At 45.2% G+C, this 27,924-nt stretch overlaps 3 protein-coding genes across 3 annotated transcripts; 1 reads left to right on the forward strand and 2 right to left on the reverse strand.

Moving 5' to 3' along the window:
• Positions 1 to 1,945: 1,945 nt before the first annotated feature.
• On the forward strand, positions 1,946 to 3,165 carry LOC125550432 (peptidyl-prolyl cis-trans isomerase FKBP17-2, chloroplastic-like). Its single transcript, XM_048713430.1, has 3 exons — positions 1,946 to 2,431; positions 2,508 to 2,552; positions 2,624 to 3,165. Exons 1-3 carry the CDS (start codon positions 2,073 to 2,075, stop codon positions 2,979 to 2,981), a joined length of 762 nt encoding a protein of 253 aa, XP_048569387.1. The 5' UTR covers positions 1,946 to 2,072; the 3' UTR covers positions 2,982 to 3,165.
• Positions 3,166 to 3,280: 115 nt separating this feature from the next.
• On the reverse strand, positions 3,281 to 7,604 carry LOC125550431. Its single transcript, XM_048713429.1, has 9 exons — positions 7,244 to 7,604; positions 7,049 to 7,118; positions 6,566 to 6,633; positions 5,621 to 5,682; positions 5,361 to 5,442; positions 5,029 to 5,262; positions 3,890 to 4,018; positions 3,729 to 3,790; positions 3,281 to 3,626 (listed from the first exon to the last, which is right to left on the reverse strand). The coding sequence occupies exons 1-9, from the start codon at positions 7,292 to 7,294 to the stop codon at positions 3,509 to 3,511; spliced, it is 876 nt and encodes a 291-aa protein (XP_048569386.1). The 5' UTR covers positions 7,295 to 7,604; the 3' UTR covers positions 3,281 to 3,508.
• Positions 7,605 to 11,497: 3,893 nt separating this feature from the next.
• On the reverse strand, positions 11,498 to 13,166 carry LOC125553466 (putative F-box protein At1g65770). Its single transcript, XM_048717246.1, has one exon. The coding sequence runs from the start codon at positions 13,012 to 13,014 to the stop codon at positions 11,812 to 11,814; it is 1,203 nt and encodes a 400-aa protein (XP_048573203.1). The 5' UTR covers positions 13,015 to 13,166; the 3' UTR covers positions 11,498 to 11,811.
• Positions 13,167 to 27,924: the final 14,758 nt, after the last annotated feature.

Raw genomic sequence — 27,924 nt, forward strand, 5'->3', positions numbered from 1 at the left:
GTCCAGCTATGCTTCAGGCACGACGAAAAGGTCTCCAACAATATTGCGGAGTATGAGGGCCTCATCGCCGGCCTGAAGGCCGCGTCTGCCCTGGGTGTCAAGCGTCTCACCATCAAGGGCGACTCTTAGCTCCTCGTTAGCTTCTCCAACAAAAAAATACAAGTCCAAGGACGAGCACATGGCGGCCTACCTCGAAGAGGTGCGTAAACTTGAGAAGCGTTTCCTTAGTTTGGAGCTGCAGCATGTTCCACGCAACGACAATAAGGAAGCCGGCGACATCGCCAAGCGAGCATCTCGTCGCGAGCCCCAAAGGCCTGGCATCTTCTAAGAAAGGTTGCCCAGGCCATCAGCTACACTAACAGCAGTCGACGCGGTGCTACCTCACGAGGAACTTCCGCCCGCGCCATCCCGGGGTGCGCCGGATGTGGCCCGACCTCAGGAGCCCGCCTGTTGCTAGCACTGGAGCCACAGGCCGACAGCTGGGCATTGGAGTTCAAGGCGTACCTGCTTCATGGCACCCTCCCTGAGGAGGACTCGGAGGTGGAGCGCGTAGTCCGGCAAGCCACAGCCTACTGCTTGTAGGACGGCGAGCTGTACCATAGGCGCCCCAACGGTGTCTCATTGAGGTGCATCTCGGAGGAGCAAGATGGGAGCTGCTTGCCGACATCCACGGAGGTGATTGCAGGCACCACTCCTCGTCCCGGATCCTTGCCGGTAAGGTGTTCCGAAGCGGCTTCTATTGGCCCACTGCGCTCCGCGACACCACCGAGCTAGTCCAATCCTGCGAAGCTTGCTAATTCAAAAAAATAGGCACAATAATTGCTTACAATGTGTTGATATGCAATAGGATGAAACACAGATGTAGCAAATCAAAGGCATGTTGGATCAAGAAGAGCCAATTTCTACAGGGTTGGATAAGGGCAAAAGTGGGGGTAAAAGTGGCTAAATCTGCTATTTTTACCTCTGTGACTTCTTACTTCTCCTGCTTTTCTAGGTGTTTTAGATCAACAATTTCATGGATGCCGCCATTGCAGGGTTGTGAAGCTTTTGGATTTGGGAAGGATGAACTGTGCCCTTTCTTGGGGGGGAAGAAGATGGGGATGATGCTCTGGCAGCTGGCACCTGGAATAGGAGGGGGGGAGGGGGGATGGGGGGATCACGTGAGGGGGGACGGGGACCGGGTGCTTTATCGAAGGGGATCTCGGGGGAGGGTCGACTGGGCACTTTCCTTTTTTTTCAATACGGGGGGATAGGAACTTTCCTGTTCGGGCAGGCCGCCAGGGAATCCCTAGACGCGTCCAAGATGATTTCATGCCCAAAAAGATGCGAGCTGACCCCTCTCCCTTCGGATTGGATTGGATCTCACCTGAACTCTCGCTGACTAGCTCCCCCGTGCGCCTCTCCATCCTCTCTCGAAGTTTCTTCCTATCCGCATATCTCCGGCATATCTACCTCGACCTTGCTTTGATTTCGCTCCACCCCTGGACACTGAATGGCCTCTCAAGCGTGGCCACCCTCGTACGGGCGTTCCTCCCAGCCGGCGAACCTGCCAGAAGTGCCGTCCCCATCTCACCCACTCTCCTCCTCCGTCGGCGCTAGATCGCGGGAGCTTCGGGTTTTATTTTTTGTTTCTTTTTTGTTTTTTGCAAAACCGCCTCCGTTTACAGCAGAACATCTTATGCATATGTTGTATATCCTGGGGTTCCTTTTCTTAATCTTTCATAGGGACATAATACATGATTTCTTCTGACCGGCATCTATACAGACATTAAGAGAAGAGAAGATTCATTGTTAAATAATATATTCAAGCATGAAGTAAGTATAGCAACGAGATAACCGGATAAGCCTCTCGAGCTGCCCAGTCCAGTCGCCGGCGTGTGTTTGTGGCCACGTTTCCGTCCACGAAACCGCCGAAAAGCAGCCAGAGAAATCTCAAAAACGTAGAGAAAGCAAAGCGACGAAAAGGTTAGCCAAATATCCGGTTCCATCCTCCCAGCTGCTCTGCTCTGCTCGCCGTACGGTCTCGCCCATCACACACACAAGCAAACGTGCCCATCGCGCCGGTGCCCGCCATGGCCACGTTCTTGGGCAGCTCCCCGGCCTTCCTCGCCCGCCCCGCCGCCAAGCCGCACGTCTCGTGCGCGCCGCCCTCGCGGCCGCCCAGCGCCCAGCCGCCGTCCGACCAGCCCCCACCGCCACCACAGCAGCAGCCGCAGCAAGAGCCCATGCAAGCGCAGGCGGCACCGGCGAGGGCGCCGGCGCCGAAGCGCGCGGCGACGTCGGCCGACTCGACGGACTGGGTCGCGTCGTCGCTGACCCGGCGGTTCGGCATCGGCGCCGGGCTGGCGTGGGTCGGGTTCCTGGCCTTCGGCGTCGTGTCGGAGCAGCTCAAGACCCGCTTCGAGGTCGCGCAGCAGCAGGCTAACACCAAGTCAGCCACCGACCTCGACCCCTCTCCTCCATTAATCATCCTCCATGCTCTCGTTAGCTAAGTCTCGTTCTCGCAGGGATGTGGAGGAGGAGAAGGAGGTCGTCCTGCCCAATGGAATCCGGTAAGCATGCATGCATGGCACCAGCTAGGTACGTTCTTGGGTAGCTCCTCTGAGCAGCAGCAATGGTGCAGGTACACCGAGATGCGGGTGGGCGGCGGCGACGTGCCGCGGCCGGGCGACCTGGTGGTGATCGACCTGCAGGGGCGGGTGGCCGGCGGCGGGGAGGCGTTCGTGGACACGTTCGGCGACGGGAAGCGGCCGCTGGCGCTCGTCATGGGCTCCAGGCCCTACACCAGGGGGATGTGCGAGGGCATCGAGTACGCGCTGCGGTCCATGCGGAACGGCGGCAAGCGGCGCGTGGTCGTACCGGCGAGCCTCGGCTTCGGCGAGGACGGCGCCGACTTCGGGGACGACGGCGTGCAGGTGCCCCCCGGGGCGACGCTGGAGTACGTCGTGCAGGTCGACAAGGTGTCCATCGCGCCGGCGTGAGGCTCTCCGGCGTGCCGGACGTCAGTAGATAGATGATCCACATATGCTGTTTCAGATTGTGTTGGACGGCACTGCGTGCAGATTCTATTGCCATGTCAAAATTCTCTCAGAGCTTAAGAAGCTAATCCTTCTTGCTGTAATCTGAATCCTGATAAATATGAACTCATGCAAGCTTCACAAACCATCGAAGCCCGTTTAGAGATAGAAATTTTAAACGGAGTTCGTGGCAAAGAGTAAAATTCCGATAGAAACTAGAGAAAATTCAGACTTTCATACAGGATTTGGTACAAGAAGGCACAAAATAAAACCAAACTTTTCCACTATTAACACAAGTACACAATATCCCTGTTAAAGACAAGTACACAAACTATGCTTTTGAACATCTTGGGAGATACGTAGATACATATGGACAAACTTCACTGTAAACCTTTGAAATCAATGGGAAAAGAATCACCCATCCAGAATAAAAGCAGTACATTACATGTATATAATCACTTGTGATCAGAAGAACAATGCGCATTCAGTGCTCAGCTGACAGGGTCGCGTTCCGGTCCGGGGTTGTAGAGGGGCAGCTCCAGGAGGAATGCCACCTTGAACCAATCGGGCAGGGCTCCATACACAACCGGCGGCAATGGGATAAGAGGACTGCAGAGGAACACAGCCGGTACAAACTTCAGTAACCCCTCTGCGACAAAGCAGTGGTTGGGGAGAGATCTGGGAATGACCTAGTAAAAGAATGGTGTTTACCTTGTGGTTTTCTTGTATGTGCGGTATTCCTCAGACCGACCGAAGCGCTTATCAGCAGATGACTGACGGTGAATATAGAGGATGAGGCGCATTAGCATTGAGATAAAAGATATACTAGCAAACTAGGGATGGGTTTCGGATGCGCAAGAATAGAGGTTAACCTCAAGAAGTGGGATCCCGCTAACGAAAAGAAGCAAGAGCGTCAGGAAGATGGGTCCCAAGATTACAAGCCATTCAGCTCCTGAGAGGACTGGGGTTGATGCTACAAACACCCCCCACCAAAGGAACATCTGCATCAGATTAAACTGTCAAGTGTATGCCGGGATTTGTTCGACATTCCATATTGAAATGCTCAGAGTATATATCATAAAGGGTTGGGTGGTGCACACTAGAATGAGCTAGTGTTTGGACTCTATATTGATGTAACATTCAGTATGCACTGAGGTAGCTGTTTGGATTTATTACCAGTAAAAGGCTATTCATGATGAAATAATGAAAAAGCATGAGAAGCTCAGCACGCCCTCGGTTTAGCAAATATAGCAGACTTGTTTCTGTAGCTAAAGTTGGCCTAGATTACTTGCTTGCTCAAGGCTGTGATTGGAGAGACTACAGAAGCGGTTACCTAGCATGTTCTTTTTTTATGTGTGCAGCTACTATTTCACTATCGAACTATTGCATTACGAAAATGCTACAGTTGAGCTCCACCAGTACATTTCTTTCACTTAAAACCTACAAGTGCATAGAAGTGCCTGCTCTGAATTAAATTCGTAATCTGTAGCATTTCGTTCATGTATTTCTCTTTCCTATTATTCTAAGCAATAGGTTTCTCTCTTAATCATGTCCCTGCCTTAATGTAGGCAGGTGATAACTGTATCTAATTTGTGCACCTTACTTCTATTTAAATATAACTATTTTCCCATCAACTACGCCGGTGAACCTTGTTATACAGTCATATTAGCTGTACTGGTGAGTTATGAAGTTCAAGCTTATAGCAGTAAAACTGTGAAGCTCAAACACAGGTGACAATTAAAAGCCATAACAATGAAACCTAAAATGCCAGTAGTTATATTAGGTCTGGAACCGTCTCAGCTTTTCAAACTCTGTCCTAGGTAAATATATTTCACTTTCGTGAGGGTAATGTTGGGTGCATGCTAGGGAAAGGAGAACCCGGGATTGAGAATGTGAGCAACAGATTTGCAGTGAATGAAGGATGATAGATAGATTCATAGACCGGGCCAACTAAATCAAGGAATTAATAGACGACATATATGCAAAGAATAATCACAGTAAATTAACTGACCTCCCCAAAGTAATTTGGATGGCGAGTATAACTCCAAAGACCAACATTACACCACTTTCCCCTATTGCTTGGAGAATTCTTGAATTTAAGCTTCTGTTGATCAGCTATAGCTTCCACAGCTAGCCCGATGGCCCACATTATCCAACCAATGATATCCCGAGCTTCAATTGAAGGGTTTCTGCTACTTGCATTCACAATAGTAACAGGCAAGCTGACAGTCCAAACCCAGACAGCCTGCCCAAATCAGGATAAAAGTCCTGGTGAGGTTCTCTTTACAAATGCAATGACCATTTAACAAACTCTAGTTGCTTAACATAAGTTGCAAAACTTACCTGAAAAATCCAGAAGACGGCTAATTTTCCCAAGTTACTGCGCATCTCATCAAACCGTTTGTCCTCTCCCCATTGCAAAATCCTAGACACCATCAGGCAAAGCAAAGCATTAGCGACTCACTTTCATAAGAACAAGAACAACATGTTTTGACTCAGGCAACAGATGTCTTAAAAAAATCACAAAAAAAGAGATTCCACTAGACATAGTCCAGTGGGGCTTTTTGAACTATCAACAGAATATATGTTTTAGGGTAACATACCTCATTAGTAAAAACACTGCCAGACGAAGTCCCCAGATTATAACAAGCACTGTCAACACGATCTGGAAAAACGGGTCTATGTTCAGAAATGGACGAACTTCTTAAAAAACAATTGTGATGACATTGCTTCAAAATAATACATGGGCACGTCAATTATCCAGTTGGTAACACAGAGGAATACCACTATCCTTTGATAGATATTCGTTCAAATGAAATGATGTTATCCTTAACATTTATACTGTCCCAATCTCTGTATTAACTCCCTGATTTCTTTGCAACTTGGAAAAACAAACTAGATTTCATTGGAACAGACATATGCCGATGCTGTATTTCCCACTAAATGGGTATGGATAACCATTGTACCACCTCATGAATACAGTTTCCATCTAGTCTTTGAGAACCATGGTACCATATGTAGGATTTAATTTTTAATGTAGCATGTAAGTGGTAAGATGATTCTTTCTACTTTATGAGCATAGACAGTGCAGAGATGCAATTATGCCACATTGCTGCAAATTCAGTAAGACCCATGCCCAAGCTAATTCAACTGCATACGAGGGATGGTAAATTATTTTAAATCCAAACACGCATCGAACTCATGACAACTCTAACGATCTATAGGCAAGGTTCAGACAAACAACTTGCTGGTCGTGCTTAACTTAAAAGAGTTGCAACTGTAATAAGGATTTTTTAACTAAGAAAAAGTAATCAAAGACAGTGCAGCGTTCAGATGCTGTTGAACATGTGTTTCAAGTATATTATTGTGAAAAGAGTGATTCGCCGTAAAGGTACAAGAAACATCAAGTTGGACAACGACAATGACTAAGCCAATTTTTTAGAACTAAACATTCATAAGCAGCTGTATTAAAAGATTTGCAATAACAGTCATGTTTACAACAACTGAGTAACAAAGTGAACTGAGTTCTTAGTACTACTACTATTTACCTGGCGGAAGTGCCATGTTCCCTTCAAAGCTGCTACAAGGACGGCGATTATGACAAAATTTGTACTGCCTGAAAAAAGGAACACAAATAAGTAAAAAGGAAATGAATTGTACGAAGGTATACCGTTGCAGAGAAATTGAACACACGCTAGTACTCAGACAAAGGGGTTCACCCGAGCACCTATTTCTGAAGAAACTGGCTGCCTCCTAACTACTAGGATGAACAGGCAGCATCTGAATTGACGTGCACAACAAGATGGCAATCTTGGCACACGCACAGCATATATATATATTAAGATTCCGAAAAAAACATAATACAGAATTGCCAAACCAGCTTCCTACTGGGCTGAGAAATCGAGCTCATGGACTCCGGTCTTTAACTAGATATTTTTCAAGAGCACTGCCTTTAACTAGATTCGCCCGACAGAAAATAATAACAAGAAGAAAGGAGGAAGGAGGAGAAGACGCGGGAGGTGGAGTGCTACCTGCGAAATCGGTGACCTTGTCGAAGCGGAGGAGAGCTGTGATGATGAAGAACACCAGCTGGTACCCGACCTAGCACCACAACCACCACCAAGAACACCAGAACGGCAACAGTTAGTAAACACGCCAGGTAACAGAGAGACGGAGACGGCGGGGGAGGAGAGGAGAGGTCAGAGGAGGCGGCGCGAGAGATTTACGGTGACGAGGGCGGTGAGCGCCAGGAAGTGGGAGTCCAGCACTGTTCCCATCGCCTTTTCTTCCCCCCGGCCGTCAGTGGATTTGTTTGTTGGTCTGTTTGTTTATCCTTCCCCCTTTCCTTTCTCTGAGAGGAAAAATGAAGTGAGAAGCGAGCACGCGCGCCGGCCGGGCTTTTAACGGGGTCGGGACTGGGTCCGGGCGACGGCGACGGCGGCGGCGGTGCGACCCGGCGGAGCGCGTTGGGAGGGGGGGAGGAGGACCTGTCACTTGTCACTTGTGGCTGGAGGCTGGACAGGGAGGCGGGCGAATGCGTGCGACGCTGGTGGTGCGAATGCGCGGCTGTGCGAGACGGGACCGTGGTGCGATCGCCTCCGAATCTTGGATTGCTTCAGGCCCTCGGAGAGACTGGAACTTCACGGGCTCAGCCGGCGACTGTTCTACCGGTGGTTTGGAGATCCCACGGCTGAGGCACGGTCAAAATGGAAAACTAGTCCTAGGTGAACGGGAAATCTCACTTTCACACGCCGTGAAGTTTGGAAAAGGGACGATTGTAGATTGTGCTGGTGTGGATTGAAACTTGATGACCATTTCGAACACGTGTGTCATCGACAGGAAAATCAAAGCAATGTTTAAGTTATGCTTTCGTCCTGCTTTATACATAAAACTAAAGGGGACAGGTTCACAAATTACACATAGGACTCCTCCTGGGTCGCTCGCGCGGGTGAACCCAGGGGCCCTAAACCCTAGGGTGGGAGCCCACGCCTTGCGTCGTCAAGCGGGCGGCGATGGTGGCGATGGGAATCGGTGGCGCACAAAGGGGTGGAGCACGGCTGGGAGTCGTAGTGGAGCTAGGCGGGGAGGCGATGTGGGGGTTTTGGGGCACACCTGTGGTGTCCTAGGTTGTCGTCGACAGGAAAATCGAATATTAAATGAGAAAAAAGATGATTGTTGTAACATAATATGTTAATTACTATCACATAGCGCATGTCTAGAAAAATTGAGTCTATAGGCCAATAAATGCAATCATCTATGATACTAGCTCTATGATAGGGAGAATAGCATGTGCTCCGGGAGGTGCTCCAGCGCGGGCACTGCTATTGGATCTAGATCCAACTGTCATCTAAAGATGCACAATACCTCGACGTAATTATCAGACTCCTCAGGATTTTTAAAAAATTATGAGCCCCCTCCGTGGACGCTGGATCTGAGATCGAACGGACCAGGAGCTCCCGAAGCACCAGATATTCTCCCCTCTATGATACTTTGCAGTGTGAAGCTAGTATCATAGACTAGTGTCATATGCATGACATTAGTCTAAGTTACTCCCCACCTTATGGGTCATTGTGCCCCATGACACATTGGATTGCATTATTGTTGCTTTATGTTAATGTTGGCTATTAATTTGGCTAATGTTCATGTTGGTCATTATGTAATTTTATGTCTTTCTAATCAAAATGGAACTAATGAGAAGTTTTGATTAGAGATTTAATAGTAAATGTTCTAGTGGCATATGATGATATTCTGACCAACGTTGAATATTTTCATGTGTCGCTTATGAATAATAGTTTGTCTAATTCACATCTAGATGTTTTTTTAAGGATATCACATCTAAACTCTCACAAATAACGCAGCAACAAGAAACCAAAAAAAACTAAGACAAAAAAAAATAGACTACAAGCATAGTGGACATCAGGTTAAATGTGACATAACTATGTCACATCTAGATGTGTCCTAGACGGACCCTATGAATAAAAGGTCATTTTTCGTTTTCAACCCATCGTTGATACGGATTAGAATAACAAGTAGACATATCTACAATTCATCTCATTGCATGCTAAATTCATACTTATATTTTAGACCGCAATAGCTGGTGAACGGTTCGCTCGGAGGGGTTGCCATTTGTGAACGTTTTAGATAGCAAATTTGGTTGCATGGGGTTGACAGTTTTTTCAGAAACACATGACATTTTCTAAGAAGAGATATTTTGTGACCAAAAAAATGGCAGAATTTACTAACGTTCGCCAGTTATCATTATTGAAATTTTGATGTTTATAATGTTGGCTCCTCTTTTCCAGCAACTAGTAAACGTGTACATGCAATGCACATTAATATTATGCAATATATTAATTACACGTGGATATCAGATAGAATATCATCTTGCATGTTAATTATGTGATTTATTCTAACATTTTTATTTGATATGATATTAATTACACACTAAACATGTTGAGCGCTCGCCATTGGGGCAGTCTAAGTCGTTGAATTGACCTCGTTTGACGGTCAAGATTATTTAGATCTGCCTCTTTGCGTCTTTTTATATTGGTATAGATAAAAGGTCATTTTTGTTTTCAACCCATCATTGATACGGATTAGAATAACAAGTAGACATATCTTCAATTCATCTTATTGCATGCTAAATTCATACTTTATATTTTAGACTGCAATAGCTGGTGAACGGTTCGCTCAGAGGGGTTGCCATTTGTGAACGTTTTAGATAGCAAATTTGGTTGCATGGGGTTGACAGGTTTTTTAGAAACACATGACATTTTCTAAGAAGAGATATTTTGTGACAAAAAAATGGCAGAATTTACTAACGTTCACTAGTTGTTATTATCGAAATTTTGATGTTTATAACGTTGGCTCCTCTTTTCCGGCAACCAGTAAATGTGTACATGCAATGCACGTTAATATTAGGCAATATATTAATTGCACGTGGATATTAGATAGAATATCATCTTGCATGTTAATTATGTGATTTATTCTAACATTTTTATTTGATATGATATTAATTACACGCTAAACATGTTGAGCGCTCGCCATTGGGGTAGTCTAGGTTGTTGGATTGACCTCGTTTGACGGTCAAGATTATTTGGATCTGCCTCTTTGCGTCCTTTTATATTGGTATAGATATAGATATAGAAATAGATATAGATGAACGTTAATAATGATGCCAAACTTTTTGGCATAGATGGACCTTATGTAGATAACTTTCCCAGGTGGAGAGTAAAGATCCTTGTCATCTCTAATGAACCACATTAAGCTGCTGTGTTGTTCTTCTCATAATGATGCCAAATGCAGCCTTGTGTCTGTATTCAACCATCCAGCTCATGGTGGAAGCATCCAACATACTAATATAGATGGAATATTCACCCTTCACCATAGCTGCAAAGGCCATAGGATGAGGGATTCAGTATATTTGAGAGAAAATATTCAGTTAAGCAGGGTATCCATTCAACTCACTAAGGGAACGTTACCTACGTAGTTACAAAATCAATCAAGCGATTAAAAAAAAGAAATGATTATAATCAACCGGCTGATCTGGCGCGAGGCATCTGCCACCTCACGTGGCCTGCTTGACCACGCAAGTTTCTCCCCCGCGTCCTTTTTTGGAACAACTATGTTGTTTCAGAATGATGCCAGTGAACGATGACTACACAAGAGCATGACGTGGCCTGAGATGTGTTGTAATTTTTACAACATGTGTCTTGTTGCAGAAAATTAGATGCGACAAAGATGTTGCGGCAATTTTTGTAATAAGAGTTTTGTTGCAGTAAATTAGAGAAAAAGATATTACATAATATAGGTCTTGTTGCAGAAAATTAGAGAAAAAAAGTTTTGCAACAAGACCTTTGTTGCAGAAAATTTTACAGAAAAAGATATTTACAATAAAGGCCTTGTTGCAAGAGGAATGAACACGTGTCCTACATGACATGTGCCCCTGACCCCATGACCCCTCAAATTTTTCTGGAACAACATCAATGTTGCAGAACTTTCTCCCGTAACATAAGCTAAGTTGCAAAAAAGTGAAGACAATTTTTTTTCAACAAACCTCAATTGTAAAAAAAAATCTGCAACACGACCTCAGTTGCAAAAAATTCTTCGACATGGACAGTGTTTCAGAAAGTTAAATAGCGGTCCCGATGTTTTGCAACAAGCATCATGTTGCGGGACGTGTTCTGCAACATTGCTCGCGAAAGGAAAGTAGCGCTTGTGGGTGGGTAGATTGGATGGACATCCTCGCGTCCATCCAACGGCCAGCGAGGTGGTGGATGTTTACAAAAAGAATGAGAACAGAGGGAAAGCAGCCCCCTGTCTTATTCTTATAGGAGAATGAGGAGACTCGAACCCAGGCCGGCAACAGCAACCTTTGTGCTGTCCGCCACTCCACCTGGGAGAGCTCCTCGGCGGCGGATGTTTACTAGTCATCCATCGGCGGACGCGTAGCGTGGCTCATTAAAAAAGCGATTCAAGAATTGCGAAAATTGGTGACGACATACACAGATGCAGGTTCAGTTTCTGTATGTACATAAACTCCTGTATAAGATATAGGATGCATAGCATTGGTCTGCACACACAAAATTCCTAGCACTAGAGACTCTCGATGAACATTGCATTGCACAACTCGTAGACACACACGGACACCGCATCACGATCAGACGACCAACAAATAAACCGAGCTTCTTGGCTCTTGCACATGGCGGCCGCAAGGCATTATGCAAGAATTCAAACGACGCCTAGCAATTCAGCAAGACTAAAAACGGACATTGATCATGATCAGACCTCATTGTCACTGTGAATAGACCGGCGTGAACCAGAAGCACGGCCACTTGTTTCCCTCCGCCCCCGGGAGGGACTCGACGACCTCGACCTTCTTGTGCTTGCCGGCGAGGCTGTACGCCCGGACCCGTGTCTCGCCACCGTTGAGGTCCGCGTAGTAGATGGTGCTGGGCCGTAGCCCGGGGCACTCCCGCGTGGACACGGCCACCGCGCCGGACGCATCCACAAGCAGCGCGACGTCGCCGATGTCCTCCTCCTCCTCCCACGTCCCGCCGCACTCGTCCAGCACGCGAACCACGAACTCCTCGCCCTCGGCTGGCGCCACGAACTCCTCGCTCTCGGCCGGCGGCACCGGGTTGACACGCTCCACCTGCATCAGCGCGCCGCCGCCGGGGGTCTGCACGAGAAAGCTGCTCTCCACGCGCGAGGTTGGCCTCCGCGTCTCGGACGGGATGATATCCGGGGACGCGGAGCCCAGCCCGTGCAGCTCCGGGTAGACGTACACCATCCCGAAGAGGGTGTTGGCGTAGAGCTGGCCGCGGTGGAGCGCCAGGTCCACCACGGCGGGGATGCTGCTCGGCTTCACGGATTTCCAGGTGCTGTCGCCGGGACGAGCGGTGGCCCACTGGTGGCGATGGCTATGCGGGGAGTAGATGACGATCACCATCGCCCCGCCACCGGGCGTGGGCACCGCGACGGCCTTGTGGATCAGGGTGTCGTCGCGGTGGATCAGGCCGTCGATGGAGTAGACCCGTGGGTCGCGTTTGAGGCGGACACTGAGGCCGGCAGGGGTCCTCTCGACGCGGTCGGCGAGAGGGAGCGCGGCCACGGGGGGGAGAGGCGCGCGCCGACCGGTGGCGAGGTCGAGCAGGTGCATGGCCCCGCGGTCGTCGGCGGCCACGATGACGCCGCGGGAGGACCCGAGGGGGAACAGGCGGCGGTCGTGCGCGCGGCCGAGGCGCGCGGGGAGGGTGACGACGGGGACCTCTTGGTCGCGGCAGATGGCGAGGCGGCGAAATTCCGGGTCGGGCGCGTCGGCGGGGAGGAGGAGCCAGGGGCGGTCGGGGCGCGGGCGGCCGCCGGCCGAGGCGAAGGTGGCCGCGGCGGCGCGCCAGGAGGCGCAGACGGTGCGGAAGGTGCGCAGGTCGAGGGAGGGCAGGCGCGGGACGAGCAGGAGGAGGAAGTCCTCGTGGAGCCCCGCCCAGTCCGCCATGTTCGCCGTCGAGGGGGGTGGCCGGATTGGATTGGGGTTGGTTTATGAGGGGGAATCGATCGCGTCGGAGCAGAGTTTTGCGGAGGGGCGGTTGCCGATTTGGGGGCAGCGGAGGACTCCCCGTTGCTTATTTCCTACGCGGAGACGGACGATTTTAGCGTACCGCTTAAGCTGACATTGGATTGGGATTGGATTTGGCGGATAAGATGGAACCGTAGCAGCCCAAGCCCAACATTGCCCGGCCCTATAAGCATAAGTTTTTTTTCTCATTGTTTCCGTACAGCCTATTTTCTTCTATAATTTTTTTTAACCGGGCATAGCCCCTTTTCATTACTGTGACATAACGGAAATACAAAAGTTCAGAAAAGAAAAAGGAAAGAGGATAGCGAGTTCAAGCATCGTCGGGAAATCCAGTGTGAGCACTCGCCGTCAAGATTACCCACTGTGGGACGAAAATCCGACGACAACATATCTCATTCTAAATTCAGGCCTAACAGCCCTTGCATCAACAAACAACCGCTCACATATGAGTATCAAAAGGCCAGTCCCACACATGGAAGGAATTAAAAGAACAAAGATAGTCCAGGGCGCCTAAACAGCACAATCATCACCAGAATGAAGTGCACGCCCTCAGCGCGTCGCTTCTTCCTGACTTGCAGCACAGATCCTCGTCATCATCGATGCGTTCTCCTTCAGCATCTTTGCCCCATCCCTCATGCTTGCGGTGTCCTCTTGCTTCAGCAGCCCTGCCCAGTAACAAAGTAAAGCACAAGCAGAAAATATGCATTCAAACGGGGTTTTAAGAGGTTTGAATTCGAAGGTAGCTCTATTACGACAAGTCCATATCGCCCAACACACGGCCGCAATCCCCAGAGTGTAAAACTCTTCTCCTCCAGGGAAAAAAGAAAGCACCACACAAAAGCTTGCCAAATATTACCAGGACACAGCTCGGTGCCAAACATGCATGCAATAGTTCTCCAAGTTACCCTAGCAACTGGGCATGTGAAAAACAAGTGATGCGAGGTCTCACGACCCCCGCAAAAGGAGCACTTAGGATTCCCTTTCCATCCCCAATGTTTCATCGCATCTCTAGTCAAAACAACATTTTGAAATAAGTGCCATAAAAATATCTGAATTTTTAACGAAATTCTGGCATTCCAGATCCATCTGTAGTCACACCCAGCAATGTTTTCCCCAGAAGGGAATACATAGATTTAGTTGTGAATGATGCCTTCACACCTAAACCCCATTTAATAACATCTTTGTTCTCCTGATATTTTCTTCTATAAATAAAATCAATGTATATTAATATCAAAGATCAAGAAGATGATACCAAATACATCTGGCCTATACAACATCACAATATCAGGAGCATACGAAGCACTAGGATGCATACACCCATGTATTATTGTAGCGACCAGACCTCAAACGGTACAATCTCTTTGCTCCGGTGTCATCCCTGGATCAGTAATGCTGACACCACACAGTGCTTGAAAGATTTATAACAGAGTAGCAATCACACACTTAATACATCGAGTGTCTCAAAAGGGAACTTATTACAATAAATATGTCTTAAGGCTGTCTAATAACGATAACATCGGAAGGCTTGGAAGATAAGTGGGTCCATCAACTCCAACGGCATCACTGGGTATAGAACCACGACCTAAAAGCACCTTACTCGTCGTCTGAAAAGTCTGCAACATGAACGTTGCAGCCTGAAATGGGTCAGCACATGAAATATGCTGGCAATGTAACACATAGAGAGCAATGAAGGAATAAGACTATACTACATGCATATTTGGCTGGTGGAAAGATCTATGGTTACAGTTTTGCATAAAGCCAATTTTTCCCTACTGCAAAGGAATAAATTTTATTTAACTATCATGGTGGTTGTTAAACATTGAGAGTGTAGACACCCTCTCAATCCCAATTAAACATCATCATTAAAAACCCAACAAATTAATTAGAGTAACATGATGAGATTCACATGATAATCCAAGTACTAAATACTCAAGATGTCCATAACCGGGGACACGGCTAACCATGATTAGTTTATACACTCTGCAGAGGTTTGCGCACTTTTCCCCACAAGACCCGGTCTTCTCCGTTGGGATTCTCGTACTTCATGGTGTTAGAGAAATGGATGACTGAGACATAGTCTTTCAGAAGCGCTAGCACCTTACGATAGGGTAGACCGGTACACCTACTTGATGGGTTTCGTAGTAATTTCAAAAAAATTCCTACGCTCACGCAAGATCATGATGATGCATAGCAACACGAGGGGAGAGTATGATCTACATACCCTTGTAGATCGACAACAGAAGCGTTTGGTTGATGTAGTCGTACGTCTCCACGGCCCGACCGATCAAGCACCGAAACTACGGCACCTCCGAGTTCTAGCACACGTTCAGCTCGATGACGATCCCCGGACTCCGATCCAGCAAAGTGTCGGAGAAGAGTTCCGTCAGCACGACGGCGTGGTGACGATCTTGATGCTCTACTGCAGCAGGGCTTCGCCTAAACACCGCTACAATATTATCGAGGACTATGGTGGAAGGGGGCACCGCACACGGCTAAGAATATGATCACGTGGATCAACTTGTGTCTTTCTGGGGTGCCCCTGCCTCCGTATATAAAGGCTCAAGGGGGGAGGCCGGCTGGCCATCATAGGGCGCGCCAGGAGGAGTCCTACTCCCTCCAGGAGTAGGACTTCTCCCCCAATCCTAGTTGGAATAGGATTCGCGAGGTGGAAAAGAGAGAGAGAGAAAGGGGGGGGGGCGCCGGCCCCCTCTCTCCTTGTCCTATTCGGACTAGGGGGGAGGGGCGCGCGGCCCAACCCTGGCCAGCTCTCCTCTTCTTCCACTAAGGCCCACTAAGGCCCATGTAGCTCCCGGGGGGTTCCGGTAACCTCCTGGTACTCCGGTAAAATCCCGATTTCACCCGGAACACTTCCGATATCCAAACATAGGCTTCCAATATATCAATCTTTATGTCTCGACCATTTCGAGACTCCTCGTCATGTCCGTGATCACATCCGGGACTCCGAACAACCTTCGGTACATCAAAATGCATAAACTCATAATATGACTGTCATCGTAACCTTAAGCGTGCGGACCCTACGGGTTCGAGAACAATGTAGACATGACCGAGACACGTCTCCGGTCAATAACCAATAGCGGAACCTGGATGCTCATATTGGCTCCTACATATTCTGCGAAGATCTTTTATCGGTCAGACCGCATAACAACATACGTTGTTCCCTTTGTCATCGGTATGTTACTTGCCCGAGATTCGATCGTCGGTATCCCATACCTAGTTCAATCTCGTTACCGGCAAGTCTCTTTACTCGTTCTGTAATACATCATCCCGCAACCTAACTCATAAGTTGCAATGCTTGCAAGGCTTAAGTGATGTGCATTACCGAGAAGGGCCCAGAGATACTCTCCGACAATCGGAGTGACAAATCCTAATCTCGAAATACGCCAACCCAACATGTACCTTTGGAGACACCTGTAGAGCACCTTTATAATCACCCAGTTACGTTGTGACGTTTGGTAGCACACAAAGTGTTCCTCCGGCAAACGGGAGTTGCATAATCTCATAGTCATAGGAACATGTATAAGTCATGAAGAAAGCAATAGCAACATACTAAACGATCGGGTGCTAAGCTAATGGAATGGGTCATGTCAATCAGATCATTCACCTAATGATGTGATACCGTTAATCAAATAATAACTCTTTGTCCATGGTTAGGAAACATAACCATCTTTGATTAAGAGCTAGTCAAGTAGAGGCATACTAGTGACACTCTGTTTGTCTATGTATTCACACATGTATTATGTTTCCGGTTAATACAATTCTAGCATGAATAATAAACATTTATCATGATATAAGGAAATAAATAATAACTTTATTATTGCCTCTAGGGCATATTTCCTTCAATACCCACAGATACTTGAGGTGACATTGGAGTATCTAGGTGACATTAGAGTTTTGGTTGATTTGTGTCTTAAGGTGTTATTCTAGTACGAACTCTAGGGTTGTTTGTGACACTTATAGGAATAGCCCAACAGATTGATTGGAAATAATAACTTTGAGGTGGCTTCGTACCCTACCATAATCTCTTCGTTCGTTCTCCGCTATTAGTGACTTTGGAGTGACTCTTTGTTGCATGTTGAGGGATAGTTATGTGATTCAATTATGTTATTATTGTTGAGAGAACTTGCACTAGTGAAAGTATGAACCCTAGGCCTTGTTTCCTATCATTGCAATACCGTTTACGCTCACTTTTATCATTAGTTACCTTGCTGTTTTTATATTTTCAGATTACAAAAACCTTTATTTATTATCCATATACCACTTGTTTCACCATCTCTTCGCCGAACTAGTGCACCTATACAATTTACCATTGTATTGGGTGTGTTGGGGACACAAGAGACTCTTTGTTATTTGGTTGCAGGGTTGCTTGAGAGAGACCATCTTCATCCTACGCCTCCTACGGATTGATAAACCTTAGGTCATCCACTTGAGGGAAATCTTCTACTATCCTACAAACCTCTGCACTTGGAGGCCCAACAACGTCTACGAGAAGAAGGTTGTGTAGTAGACATCAAGCTCTTTTCTGGCACCGTTGCCGGGGAGGTCAGTGCTTGAAGGTATATCTTTAGATCTTGCAATTGAGTCTTTTAGTTTCTTGTTTTATCACTAGTTTAGTTTATAAAAGAAAACTATAAAAAAATGGAATTGAGTTTGTCTCATACGCTTCACCTTTTTAATATCTTTCGTGAGTATGATGGAAAGGATAATTGTGCTCAAGTGCTAGAAGAAGAAATCTATAAAATGTTTGGCACTAAATATTTGAATGATGAGCATGATTGCAATGTTGTTAGTATGAATTCCTTGAATACCCATGATGCTAATGATATGCAAAGCCACAAGCTTGGGGAAGCTATGTTTGATGAAGATGATATTTTTTGTCCCCCAAGTTTTGATGAGCAAATTTATTATGATGAAAGCATGCCTCCTATCTATGATGATTATTGTGATGACACATATGCTTTAAAGAATAATAGTAACAATGAACCTTGTCATCTTGATCTTAATTTTCAATCACATGATAGTTATTTCGTTGAGTTTGCTCCCACTATTATTCATGAGAAGAATTTTGCTTATTTGGAGAGTAGTAAATTTTCTATGCTTGTAGATCATGAAAAGAATGCTTTAAGTGCTGCTTATATTGTTGAATTCATTCATGATGCTACTGAAAATTATTATGAGTGAGGAACTTATGCTTGTAGGAATTGCAATAATATCAAGTTTCCTCTCTATGTGCTTAAAGTTATGAAGTTATGCTTGTTTTACCTTCCTATGCAAGTTGATTCTTGTTCCCATAAGTTGTTCGCTCACAAAATACCTATGCATAGGAAGTGGGTTAGACTTAAAAGTGCTAGTCATATTCTTCATGATGCTCTCTTTATATTTCAATTCTTATCTTTTATGTGAGCATCATTGTCATTATCATGCCTAGCTAGGGGCGTTAAACGATAGCGCTTGTTGGGAGGCAACCCAACTTTGTTCTTGTTCCTTAATTTTTGTTCCTGTTTAGTAATAAATAATTCATCTAGCCTGTGTTTATATATGGTTTTATGCTTTTAATTAGTGTTTGTGCCAAGTAGAACCTTTGGGAAGACTTGGGGAAAGTCTTTGCGATCATGCTGTAAAAAACAGAAACTTTAGCGCTCACGAGAATTGCTGCCATTTTTTGTTGGAGAATGCTATTTAGTTAATTCTTTTTTGCAGATGATTAATAGATAAATTTCTCAGGTCCAGCAATTTATTTTAGAATTTTTGGGGTTCCATAAGTTTGCGTTAGTTACAGATTACTACAGACTGTTCTGTTTTTGACAGATTCTGTTTTTCGTGTGTTGTTTGCTTATGTTGATGAATCTATGGCTAGTAAAAGAGTTTATAAACCATAGAGAAGTTTGAATACAGTAGGTTTAACACCAATATAAATAAATAATGAGTTCATTACAGTACCTTGAAGTAGTGTTTTGTTTTGTTTCGCTAACGGATCTTACGAGTTTTCTGTTAAGTTTTGTGTTGTGAAGTTTTCAAGTTTTGGGTAAAGATTCGATGGACTATGGAACAAGGAGTGATAAGAGCCTAATATTTGGGATGACCAAGGCACCCCAAGGTAATATTCAAGGACAACCAAGATCCTAAGCTTGGGGATGCCCCGGAAGGCATCCCCTCTTTCGTCTTCATTCATCGGTAACTTTACTTAGAGCTATATTTTTATTCGCCACATGATATGTGTTTTGCTTGGAGCGTCAATTTATTTTGTTAGGATTTGTTTTCTGTTATTTAGAACAATGTTTTGCATCTTTTATTTCAATAAAAGTGGCATTGATGGCCTTTACTATGCCTATGTTACAAGTATACATGTTGTTGTTTGAAAACAGAAAGTTTACCGCTGTTGCAATAATTCCCTAGAAAATTCCGAATGTGATAAAATGTTGAAACCTTTTGCATATTAATCTCTGATAAATTTACTACAGTGGGAATTTTCTTTCATAATTTTTGGAGCTAGGGAAGTATGTATGTTGCAGCATTCTTTACAGACTATCTTGTTTAGGCAGATTGCTGTTATGTTTGCATTGTTTGTATATGTTTGCTTCTTTAATGATTCTATTTGAGGATCGGACTATTAAAAATGCATAGGCATTTAGTATGAAATATTGAATAATAATTTTAGTGATTTGCTACAGTAGAGTATGATAAGGTTTTTGCAATGGTCTATATTAACTTATCTCACGAGTCCTTGTTGAGTTTTGTGTGGATGAAGCTTTTGAGATTTAGGGAGACCGTGATATGAGAGGAATTAAGGAGAAACAAAGGCTAAAGCTTGGGGATGACCAAGGCATCCCAAGATAATATTTCAAGAAGTCTCAAGCATCTAAGCTTGGGGATGCCCCGGTTGGCATCCCACCTTTCTTCTTCAACAACTATCGGTTAGTATCGGTTGATCCTAAGTTTTTGCTTCTTCACATGATGTTTGCTATTCTTAGATGTCATTTTATTTTGTTTTGCTTTCTGTTTGAATAAAATACCAAGATCTAAAATTATTAAATGTTAGAGAGTCTTCACATAGTTGCATAATTATTCAACTACTCATTGATCTTCACTTATATCTTTCGGAGTAGTTTGTCATTTGCTCTAGTGCTTCACTTATATCTTTTAGAGCATGGTGGTAGTTTTATTTTGAAGAAATAGATGAACTCTCATGCTTCACTTAGATTATTTTGAGAGTCTTAATAGCATGGTAATTTTCTTAAAATCCTAATATGCTAGGTATTCAAGAATAATAAAACTTTCTTATGAGTGCATTGAATACTAAGAGAAGTTTGATGCTTGATGATTGTTTTGAGATATGGGGGTAAAAATATCAAAGTAGTGCTAGTTGAGTAGTTGTGAAATTGAGAAATGCTTGTGCTGAAATTTGCAAGTCCCATAGCATGCACGTATGGTAAACGTTGTGTAACAAATTTGAAACATGAGGTGTTATTTGATTGTCTTCCTTATGAGTGGCGGTCGGGGACGAGCGATGGTCTTTTCCTACCAATCTATCCCCCTAGGAGCATGCGCGTAGTACCGAGGTTTTTGATGACTTGTAGATTTTTGCAATAAGTATGTGAGTTCTTTATGACTAATGTTGAGTCCATGGATTATACGCACTCTCACCCTTCCATCATTGCTAGCCTCTTCGGTACTGTGCATTGCCCTTTCTCACATTGAGAGTTGGTGCAAACTTCGCCGGTGCATCCAAACCCCGTGATATGATACGCTCTGTCACACATAAACCTCCTTATATCTTCCTCAAAATAGCCACAATACCTACCTATTATGGCATTTCCATAGTCATTCCGAGATATATTGCCATGCAACTTTCCCCCTTTCCGTTTATTATGACACGCATCATCATTGTCATATTGCTTTGCATGATCATGTAGTTGACATAGTATTTGTGGCAAAGCCACCGTTCATAATTCTTTCATACATGTCACTCTTGGTTCATTGCATATCCCGGTACACCGCCGGAGGCATTCATATAGAGTCATCCTTGTTCTAGTATCGAGTTGTAATCATTGAGTTGTAAATAAATAGAAGTGTGATGATGATCATTATTAGAGCATTGTCCCAAGTGAGGAATAAAAAAAGAGAAAGGCCATAAAAAAGAGAAGGCCCAAAAAAAGAGAATGGCCATAAAAAAGAGAAGGCCCCAAAAAATGAGAGAAAAAGAGAGAAGGGACAATGTTACTATCCTTTTACCACACTTGTGCTTCAAAGTAGCACCATGATTGTAACACCCTCGATGCGACTATAGCTCTGAAAGTGCAACTATCCCTAGGTGGTTTTGGTAATTCATAACAACATATAGCTCATTGAGCTAATGCTATTCCAAGATGATATTTTAGGAAGCTCAATGATTGGCATGGCATGGATGTGAAAGTGGAACCCTCAAAATGCTAAGGACAAAGGATTGGCTTCAAAGACTCTTCAATTTTATATTTAGTGATCCAAGATCAACACCGAGTCTTTAGGAAAAGCCAATACTATCAAGGAGGGATGAAGGTGTTGCTTAATGAGCCCTCTTGCTTCATGTGCTTAGTGATATGCTCAAAAACCCTCACTACTTTCCATATCCACATTTGACCTAAACCCTAAGCCAAACTCGTCCTACGATTTCTCCTAATCCCGGCGCCAACCGAGTTTCACTTGGTCTTTAGACACTGCCAAACCCTAGCAAATTCGGTTCTACCGATAGGGATCTCGGTCTCACCGATATGGGATTGCAAACTCTCTGTTTCCCTTTCGTAACTTTTCGGTCTCACCGAAAGAGCGAATCGGTCCCACCGAGATTGCAATGTAAATTCAGTGTTTCCCCTTTGTAACTTTTCGGTCTCACCGAAAGAGCAAATCGGTCCCACCGAGTTTGCCTGACCAACTCTTTGGTTAACTAGTTACCAAATTCGGTCTCACCGAGTTTGTGTAATCGGTCTCACCGAGATTACGTTATGCCCAAACCCTAACCATATCGGTCCTACCGAGTTGCATGTCAGTCCCACCGAAAATCTCTAACGGTCACTAGGTTTACATTTTCGGTCCGACCGAGCTTGTTGATTCGGTCCCACCGAGATTGGAAAACTGTGTAACGGTTGGATTTTGTGTGGAGGCTATATATACCCCTCCACCTCCTCTTCATTCGAAGAGAGAGCCATCAGAACACATACACCATTCCAACTCATATGTTCTGAGAGAGAACCACCTACTCATGTGTTGAGATCAAGATATTCCATTCCTACCATATGAATCTTGATCTCTAGCCTTCCCAAGTTGCTTTCCACTCAAATCTTCTTTCCACAAAATCCAAATCCTATGAAAGAGATTTGAGTGTTGGGGAGACTATCAATTGAAGCACAAGAGCAAGGAGTTCATTACCCACACACCATTTGTTACTTCTTGGAGAGTGGTGTCTCCTAGATTGGCTAGGTGTCACTTGGGAGCCTCCGACAAGATTGTGGAGTTGAACCAAGGAGTTTGTAAGGGCAAGGAGATCGCCTACTTCGTGAAGATCTACCGCTAGTGAGGCAAGTCCTGTGTGGGCGATGGCCATGGTGGGATAGACAAGGTTGCTTCTTCGTGGACCCTTTGTGGGTGGTTGCTTCTTCGTGGACCCTTCGTGGGTGGAGCCCTGTGTGGACTCGCGCAACCGTTACCCTTTGTGGGTGGAGCCCTGTGTGGACTATCGCAACCGTTACCCTTTGTGGGTTGAAGTCTCCATCAACGTGGATGTAGGATAGCACCACCTATCCGAACCACGGGAAAAACATCCGTGTCTCCAATTGCGTTTGAATTCTCCAAACCCTTCCCTTTACATTCTTGCAAGTTGCATGCTTTACTTTCCGCTGCCAATATACTCTTTTCATGCTTGCTCGAACCGTGTGATGATTGCTTGACTTGTCCTAAAATAGCTAAAATCTGCCAAGAACTAAAATTGGGAAAAGGTTAAGCTTTTATTTGGTCAAGTAGTCTAATCACCCCCCCTCTAGACATACTTTAGATCCTACAAGCTCCCACGTGTCGAGGCACGACTTAGAGACATAATCGCATTGAAGGCATATGTCGCAAGTTAGGCAATCTTCACAACATCCCATGTAATATAATAATGAAAGGGGAGATAACATAGTTGGCTTACACTCGCCACGTCAATCAAGTACATAAATAACATTACATCATCCAAACACCCATGGCCCGACTACGGCGCCAAAATAAAAGAGAACCCAACATGCGACACGGTCCCGTTCACCCCCAACTGGGCACCACTACTGATCATCAGGAAAGGAAACATATTAACATTGAGAGTCTTCGTCGAACTCCCACTTGAGCTCATACGCGTCTGCTGGAGCGGAATCATCAGGTCCTGCATCTGGTGTAATAGTAATCTGTGAGCCACAGGGACTTAGCAATCTCGCACCCTCGCGATCAAGACTATTTAAGCTTATAGGTATGGCAAGGTAAAATTATGTGGAGCTGCAGCAAGCGAGTAGCAAGAATATGGTGGCTAACTTATTCGCAAAAGAGAGCGAGAAGAGGAGGCAAAGCGCGAGCGGGAAACTAGAGAGCAACTTGCGCAAACATAACTCCAACACCGTGTCCACTTCCCGGACTCCGCCGAGAAGAGGCCATCACGGTAACACACTCGGTTGATTCATTTTAATTAAGTTAAGGTTCAAGTTATCTACAACCGGACATTAACAAATTCCCATCTGCCCATAACCGCGGGCACGGCTTTCGAAAGTTCAAATCCCTGCAGGGGAGTCCCAACTTAGCCCATGACAAGCTCTCACGGTCAACGAAGGAATAGACCTCCTCCCAAGACGTTCCGATCAGACTCGGTGTCTCGGTAATTCAAGACACTTCGACAGGTTAAAACAAGACCAGCAACACCGCCCGAATGTGCCGACAAATCCTGATAGGAGCTGCACATATCTCGTTCTCAGGGCACACTCAGATGAGCCAGACGTCGGGTAGGCCAGCCCAGAGTTGCCCCTGGTAGCCCCGGACATCGCTCGGTTGGACCAACACTCAGAGGAGCACTGGCCCGGGGGGGTTAAAATAAGATGACCCTTGAGTCTGCAGAACCCAAGGGAAAGAAAAGGCTAGGTGGCGAATGGTAAGACCAATGTTGGGCATTGCTGGAAAAGCTTGAGTATTCTATAGTCTCACCTAAATAGCTTGGCGTAATCATGGTCATAGCTGTTTCCTGTGTGAAATTGTTATCCGCTCACAATTCCACACAACATACGAGCTTAAAGAGGAACTTCACAACAAATCAAGTGGTGCCTATAAAGCCTCATGTGAAGCCCCTACATCATCAAGTGAGAAACAAGACTTCAATGAAGAATTGAGCTTAATGGTGAAGAACTTCAACAAGTTCTACAAGAGTAGAAGCAAAGATAGAAGCTTCAAGTCAAGGTCCTACAATGACAAAAGATCTTCTAGTCGAGAGCGAAACTGCTACAGTTGTGGAAGACCCGGACACTATTCCAATGAGTGTACGGCTCCCTACAAGAGAAGAGAAGATTCTCCAAAAAGAAGAAGCAAAGAATCACCACCAAGAGAGAGGAGGAGTAGAGATGATCGTTATGAACGAAGATACTCACGGAGAAGCAAGGATTCGGAAAGGAAGGAAAAATCATCAAGGAGCTACACAAGACGAAGACATCAAGCTCATGTTGGTGAGTGGGTATCCGGCTCCGACTCCGACAGCCACTCCGAGAGAAGCTATCACTCCGACTCCGAAGATACTCAAGATGAAGGTGTTGCCGGTCTAGCACTTGTGTCAACCAACTCCTACGACATATTTGACTCACCAAATGAAGGAATTGGGAGATGCTTCATGGCCAAAGGTCCTAAGGTAACACACCCCGAGTATGTTGATTTCAATAGTGATGAAGATGACTTGTTAGGTGATGATTTGCTTGTTGACAACTCTAGTGATGAATACTATGATGAAACGTCAATTAAACATGCTAATCAAGATAAAACGAATGACAATGATAAGGAGAAGATTGAGGCTCTAACTAAAGAACTAAACACTCTTAAGTTAGCTCATGAAACTATCTTCGAAGATCATCGAGAACTTTTAAGAGCTCATGAGAAATTACGCTTTGAAAAGCTCAATCTTGAGCAAGAGCATGAGTTCTTAAAAGCAATCAATGATGATCTCCGCAAGAAAAGTTCTTCTTACATTGCCAAGCGTTTACTCTTATCCACTTACATGCCTCAAGTCAAGTCTAGTAACAAGAACAAGAAAGATTCTTCCTCTAGCAGTAACAATGATCATGCTACATCCAATATTGTTGCTTCTAGTAGTTCTCTTGATTCCACTAATGATTCTCTTAGCCAAGTTACACTTGAGCAAGAAAATAGTTTATTGAAGGGAATTATAGAGAAAGGAGTGTACAAAAGCCTTGCCGGGAGTAAGCAATTCGAGGAAATTGTGCGCAAGCAAGGAATGCACCGGAAGAATCACGGTGTTGGTTTTGAACGAAAGTTCAATGCCAACGGAGTTGAGTGGGAAGAAGATCAATACCCCAAGACAAAGTTTGTTCCTCAACAAGAGAAGTATACTTCTTTCAAGGGGACACAAGCTCAAGATGATCTTCCACCACAAGACTACAAGCAAAAAGGCAAGGACAAGCTTCAAGAGGAAATTGACGCATTTGAAGAAGCTCCTAAGACCTTAGTCAAGTGGATCCCCAAGACTACGTCAAGTTCCACTTCATCAAGTACGACTACAACTCCAAGGATTCCCATCAAGATGGTGTGGATCCAAAAGAAGAAGAACTAGAGAGTTCTTGAGGGTGACTCCGCCAACATACTTCACTCTTATCATTTTGGCAAGAACAAGTGCAATCAACTTCCACATCTTGCACTAGTTCAAGGAGTCACAAACCCTCTTGTTGGTAAGACAAGGGACAAGGTAACCTAAAAGTTTTCATGGACATCATCTTGTGTGTGCATCACTCTATGTCTATGGATATCCTTGTTTGTTCCTTGTGGGACTAACCCATGTAGGTATTGAAAGTGCAATTCACTCAGATGGATAGCTCCAAGTGATCTACATCAACATTGAGCATCCACATCTTCAACATCTACATGAAGTCATCATCGACAAAACCCAAGGTTAGTTCATCCCTCTTAGGGGGGATATCACATCTAGGGGGAGCTTTACTCTAAGACTTGAGCTAAAGCAACTCTAAAGATGTGAACACAACAATTCTTTATGTAAAAGTGGTAACCCCACTTGAGCTTAAACGATGAGTATGACCTATGATCAAGTGTTCTCACTTGACTCCTAAGTCAATATACTCATATATAGATGACCCTGTCATCGCAAATTGCTTGATAGATGCTAGAATTGGTTGTGCATGCCTTGCCACATATTTCATTTGCCATCTTATTGTGTGAGCATGCTGGTTGCATATTTTACTCATTCGAGGACATCCACTTGTTGTTTTGATTGTTTGGTTTTATTTTCTTTTGCCAAGTGGATGGACAAGAATGCCTAAGTACCTCCTCTAGCTATCTATGCTTTTCTCGTCTCAAACTCTATTCATGCTGCATCACAAAATTTGATCAAGTCAGATTCGAACCACTCTGTGTGAGGAGCGCTCGGAGTCCCCGATTCGTCATAGACTTAAACTTCCAAAACCTCTTTATGATTCTCGGTCTGACCGATACCCCACTTTCGGTCCTACCGAGATCATTAAGTTGATCTAGGTTTTTGATCTCGGTGCAACCGATTTGAACATTTCGGTCCCACCGAGTTTCAGTAACTGCCTGCAGATATGAATCTCGGTGCCACCGAGTTGTTCCACTCGGTCACACCGACAGGGTCGGGCTATATATAGTCACGGGCAAAATTTGGAAATTTCTTCGAACCCCTTCGCCCGCGTGATAGCCTGCTCTGCCAACGTGGTCTCTGGATCGTCTTCTCGCCGCCAGCCGCCTCCAGTCGCTGGTCTCCATCGCCGTCAACGGGAATTCTGCCCCGCCGTTGCCGCCGTAGCGAGTCTCTGTCGAACTAGGGTATGGACTCGATCACAGTGCTATTCCCCGTCCGATTCCTAGCACATTGTGTTCTTCATGATTCTTGCCACGATTGAAACACTCCTATCCAGTCAATACGCCCGTAGATTAGCTTTGATTCGAAAATTTTAGGGTTAGGTTTCCGCCGAAACCATCTCGGACCCACCGAGTTGAAAAACTCGGTCCCACTGATTTGGCTTATGCCATTGCACAAGTGAGACTCGGTCTGACCGAGAATTACTTATCGGTGTGACCGATTTTGGAACTCTGTGAAACCCTAGCAGTCTCGGTGCCACCGAACTGTGACTCGGTCCTACCGAGTTCACTAGTTTAGGTTCCAAAACTGCTTCGGTATCACCAAGTTTGAAAATCGGTAGATCCGAGATGATCTCAGTGGGAAACTAAAACTAAGTTTTTGGATCATTCTTTTGCAAAAATCTCTACATTTTGTGATGCTCATCTTTTCTACCTCATCTATAAATTGTTCACAGGGTCAGCAGTCAGAGTGCAGCATGTCTGATCAAAGTGACAGCCAGAACTTGTCAGAGCAGCAAGTGCAAATGAGTGAGGGCACTAGTCCCTCAAGTTCCTCAGATGATGGCAGCAGAAGCACTCCTAGCAATCTGCCTAAAGCTGCCACAAGACAGAGAAGAAGAGAACTTCAGACTCCGAAGATGAAGATTATGTGGCAGAGGAAGAGGCCACATCAAAGAGAGTTGAGCCAGCTCAAGGCACAAAGCCAGGGCTGAAGAT

This window comes from Triticum urartu, chromosome 4, assembly GCF_003073215.2.
Source record: "Triticum urartu cultivar G1812 chromosome 4, Tu2.1, whole genome shotgun sequence".
NCBI classification, from domain to species: domain Eukaryota; kingdom Viridiplantae; phylum Streptophyta; class Magnoliopsida; order Poales; family Poaceae; genus Triticum; species Triticum urartu.

Coding starts and splice junctions, on each gene's coding strand:
- LOC125550432 (XM_048713430.1), top strand. CDS start 2,073: ATGGCCACGTTCTTGGGCAGCTCCCCGGCCTTCCTCGCCCGCCCCGCC. Junction 2,432..2,507: donor CAGCAGCAGGCTAACACCAA/GTCAGCCACCGA, acceptor TCGTTCTCGCAG/GGATGTGGAGGAGGAGAAGG. Junction 2,553..2,623: donor GTCCTGCCCAATGGAATCCG/GTAAGCATGCAT, acceptor GCAATGGTGCAG/GTACACCGAGATGCGGGTGG.
- LOC125550431 (XM_048713429.1), bottom strand. CDS start 7,294: ATGGGAACAGTGCTGGACTCCCACTTCCTGGCGCTCACCGCCCTCGTC. Junction 7,119..7,243: donor CGCTCACCGCCCTCGTCACC/GTAAATCTCTCG, acceptor TTGTGGTGCTAG/GTCGGGTACCAGCTGGTGTT. Junction 3,791..3,889: donor GCGGGATCCCACTTCTTGAG/GTTAACCTCTAT, acceptor ATTCACCGTCAG/TCATCTGCTGATAAGCGCTT.
- LOC125553466 (XM_048717246.1), bottom strand. CDS start 13,014: ATGGCGGACTGGGCGGGGCTCCACGAGGACTTCCTCCTCCTGCTCGTC.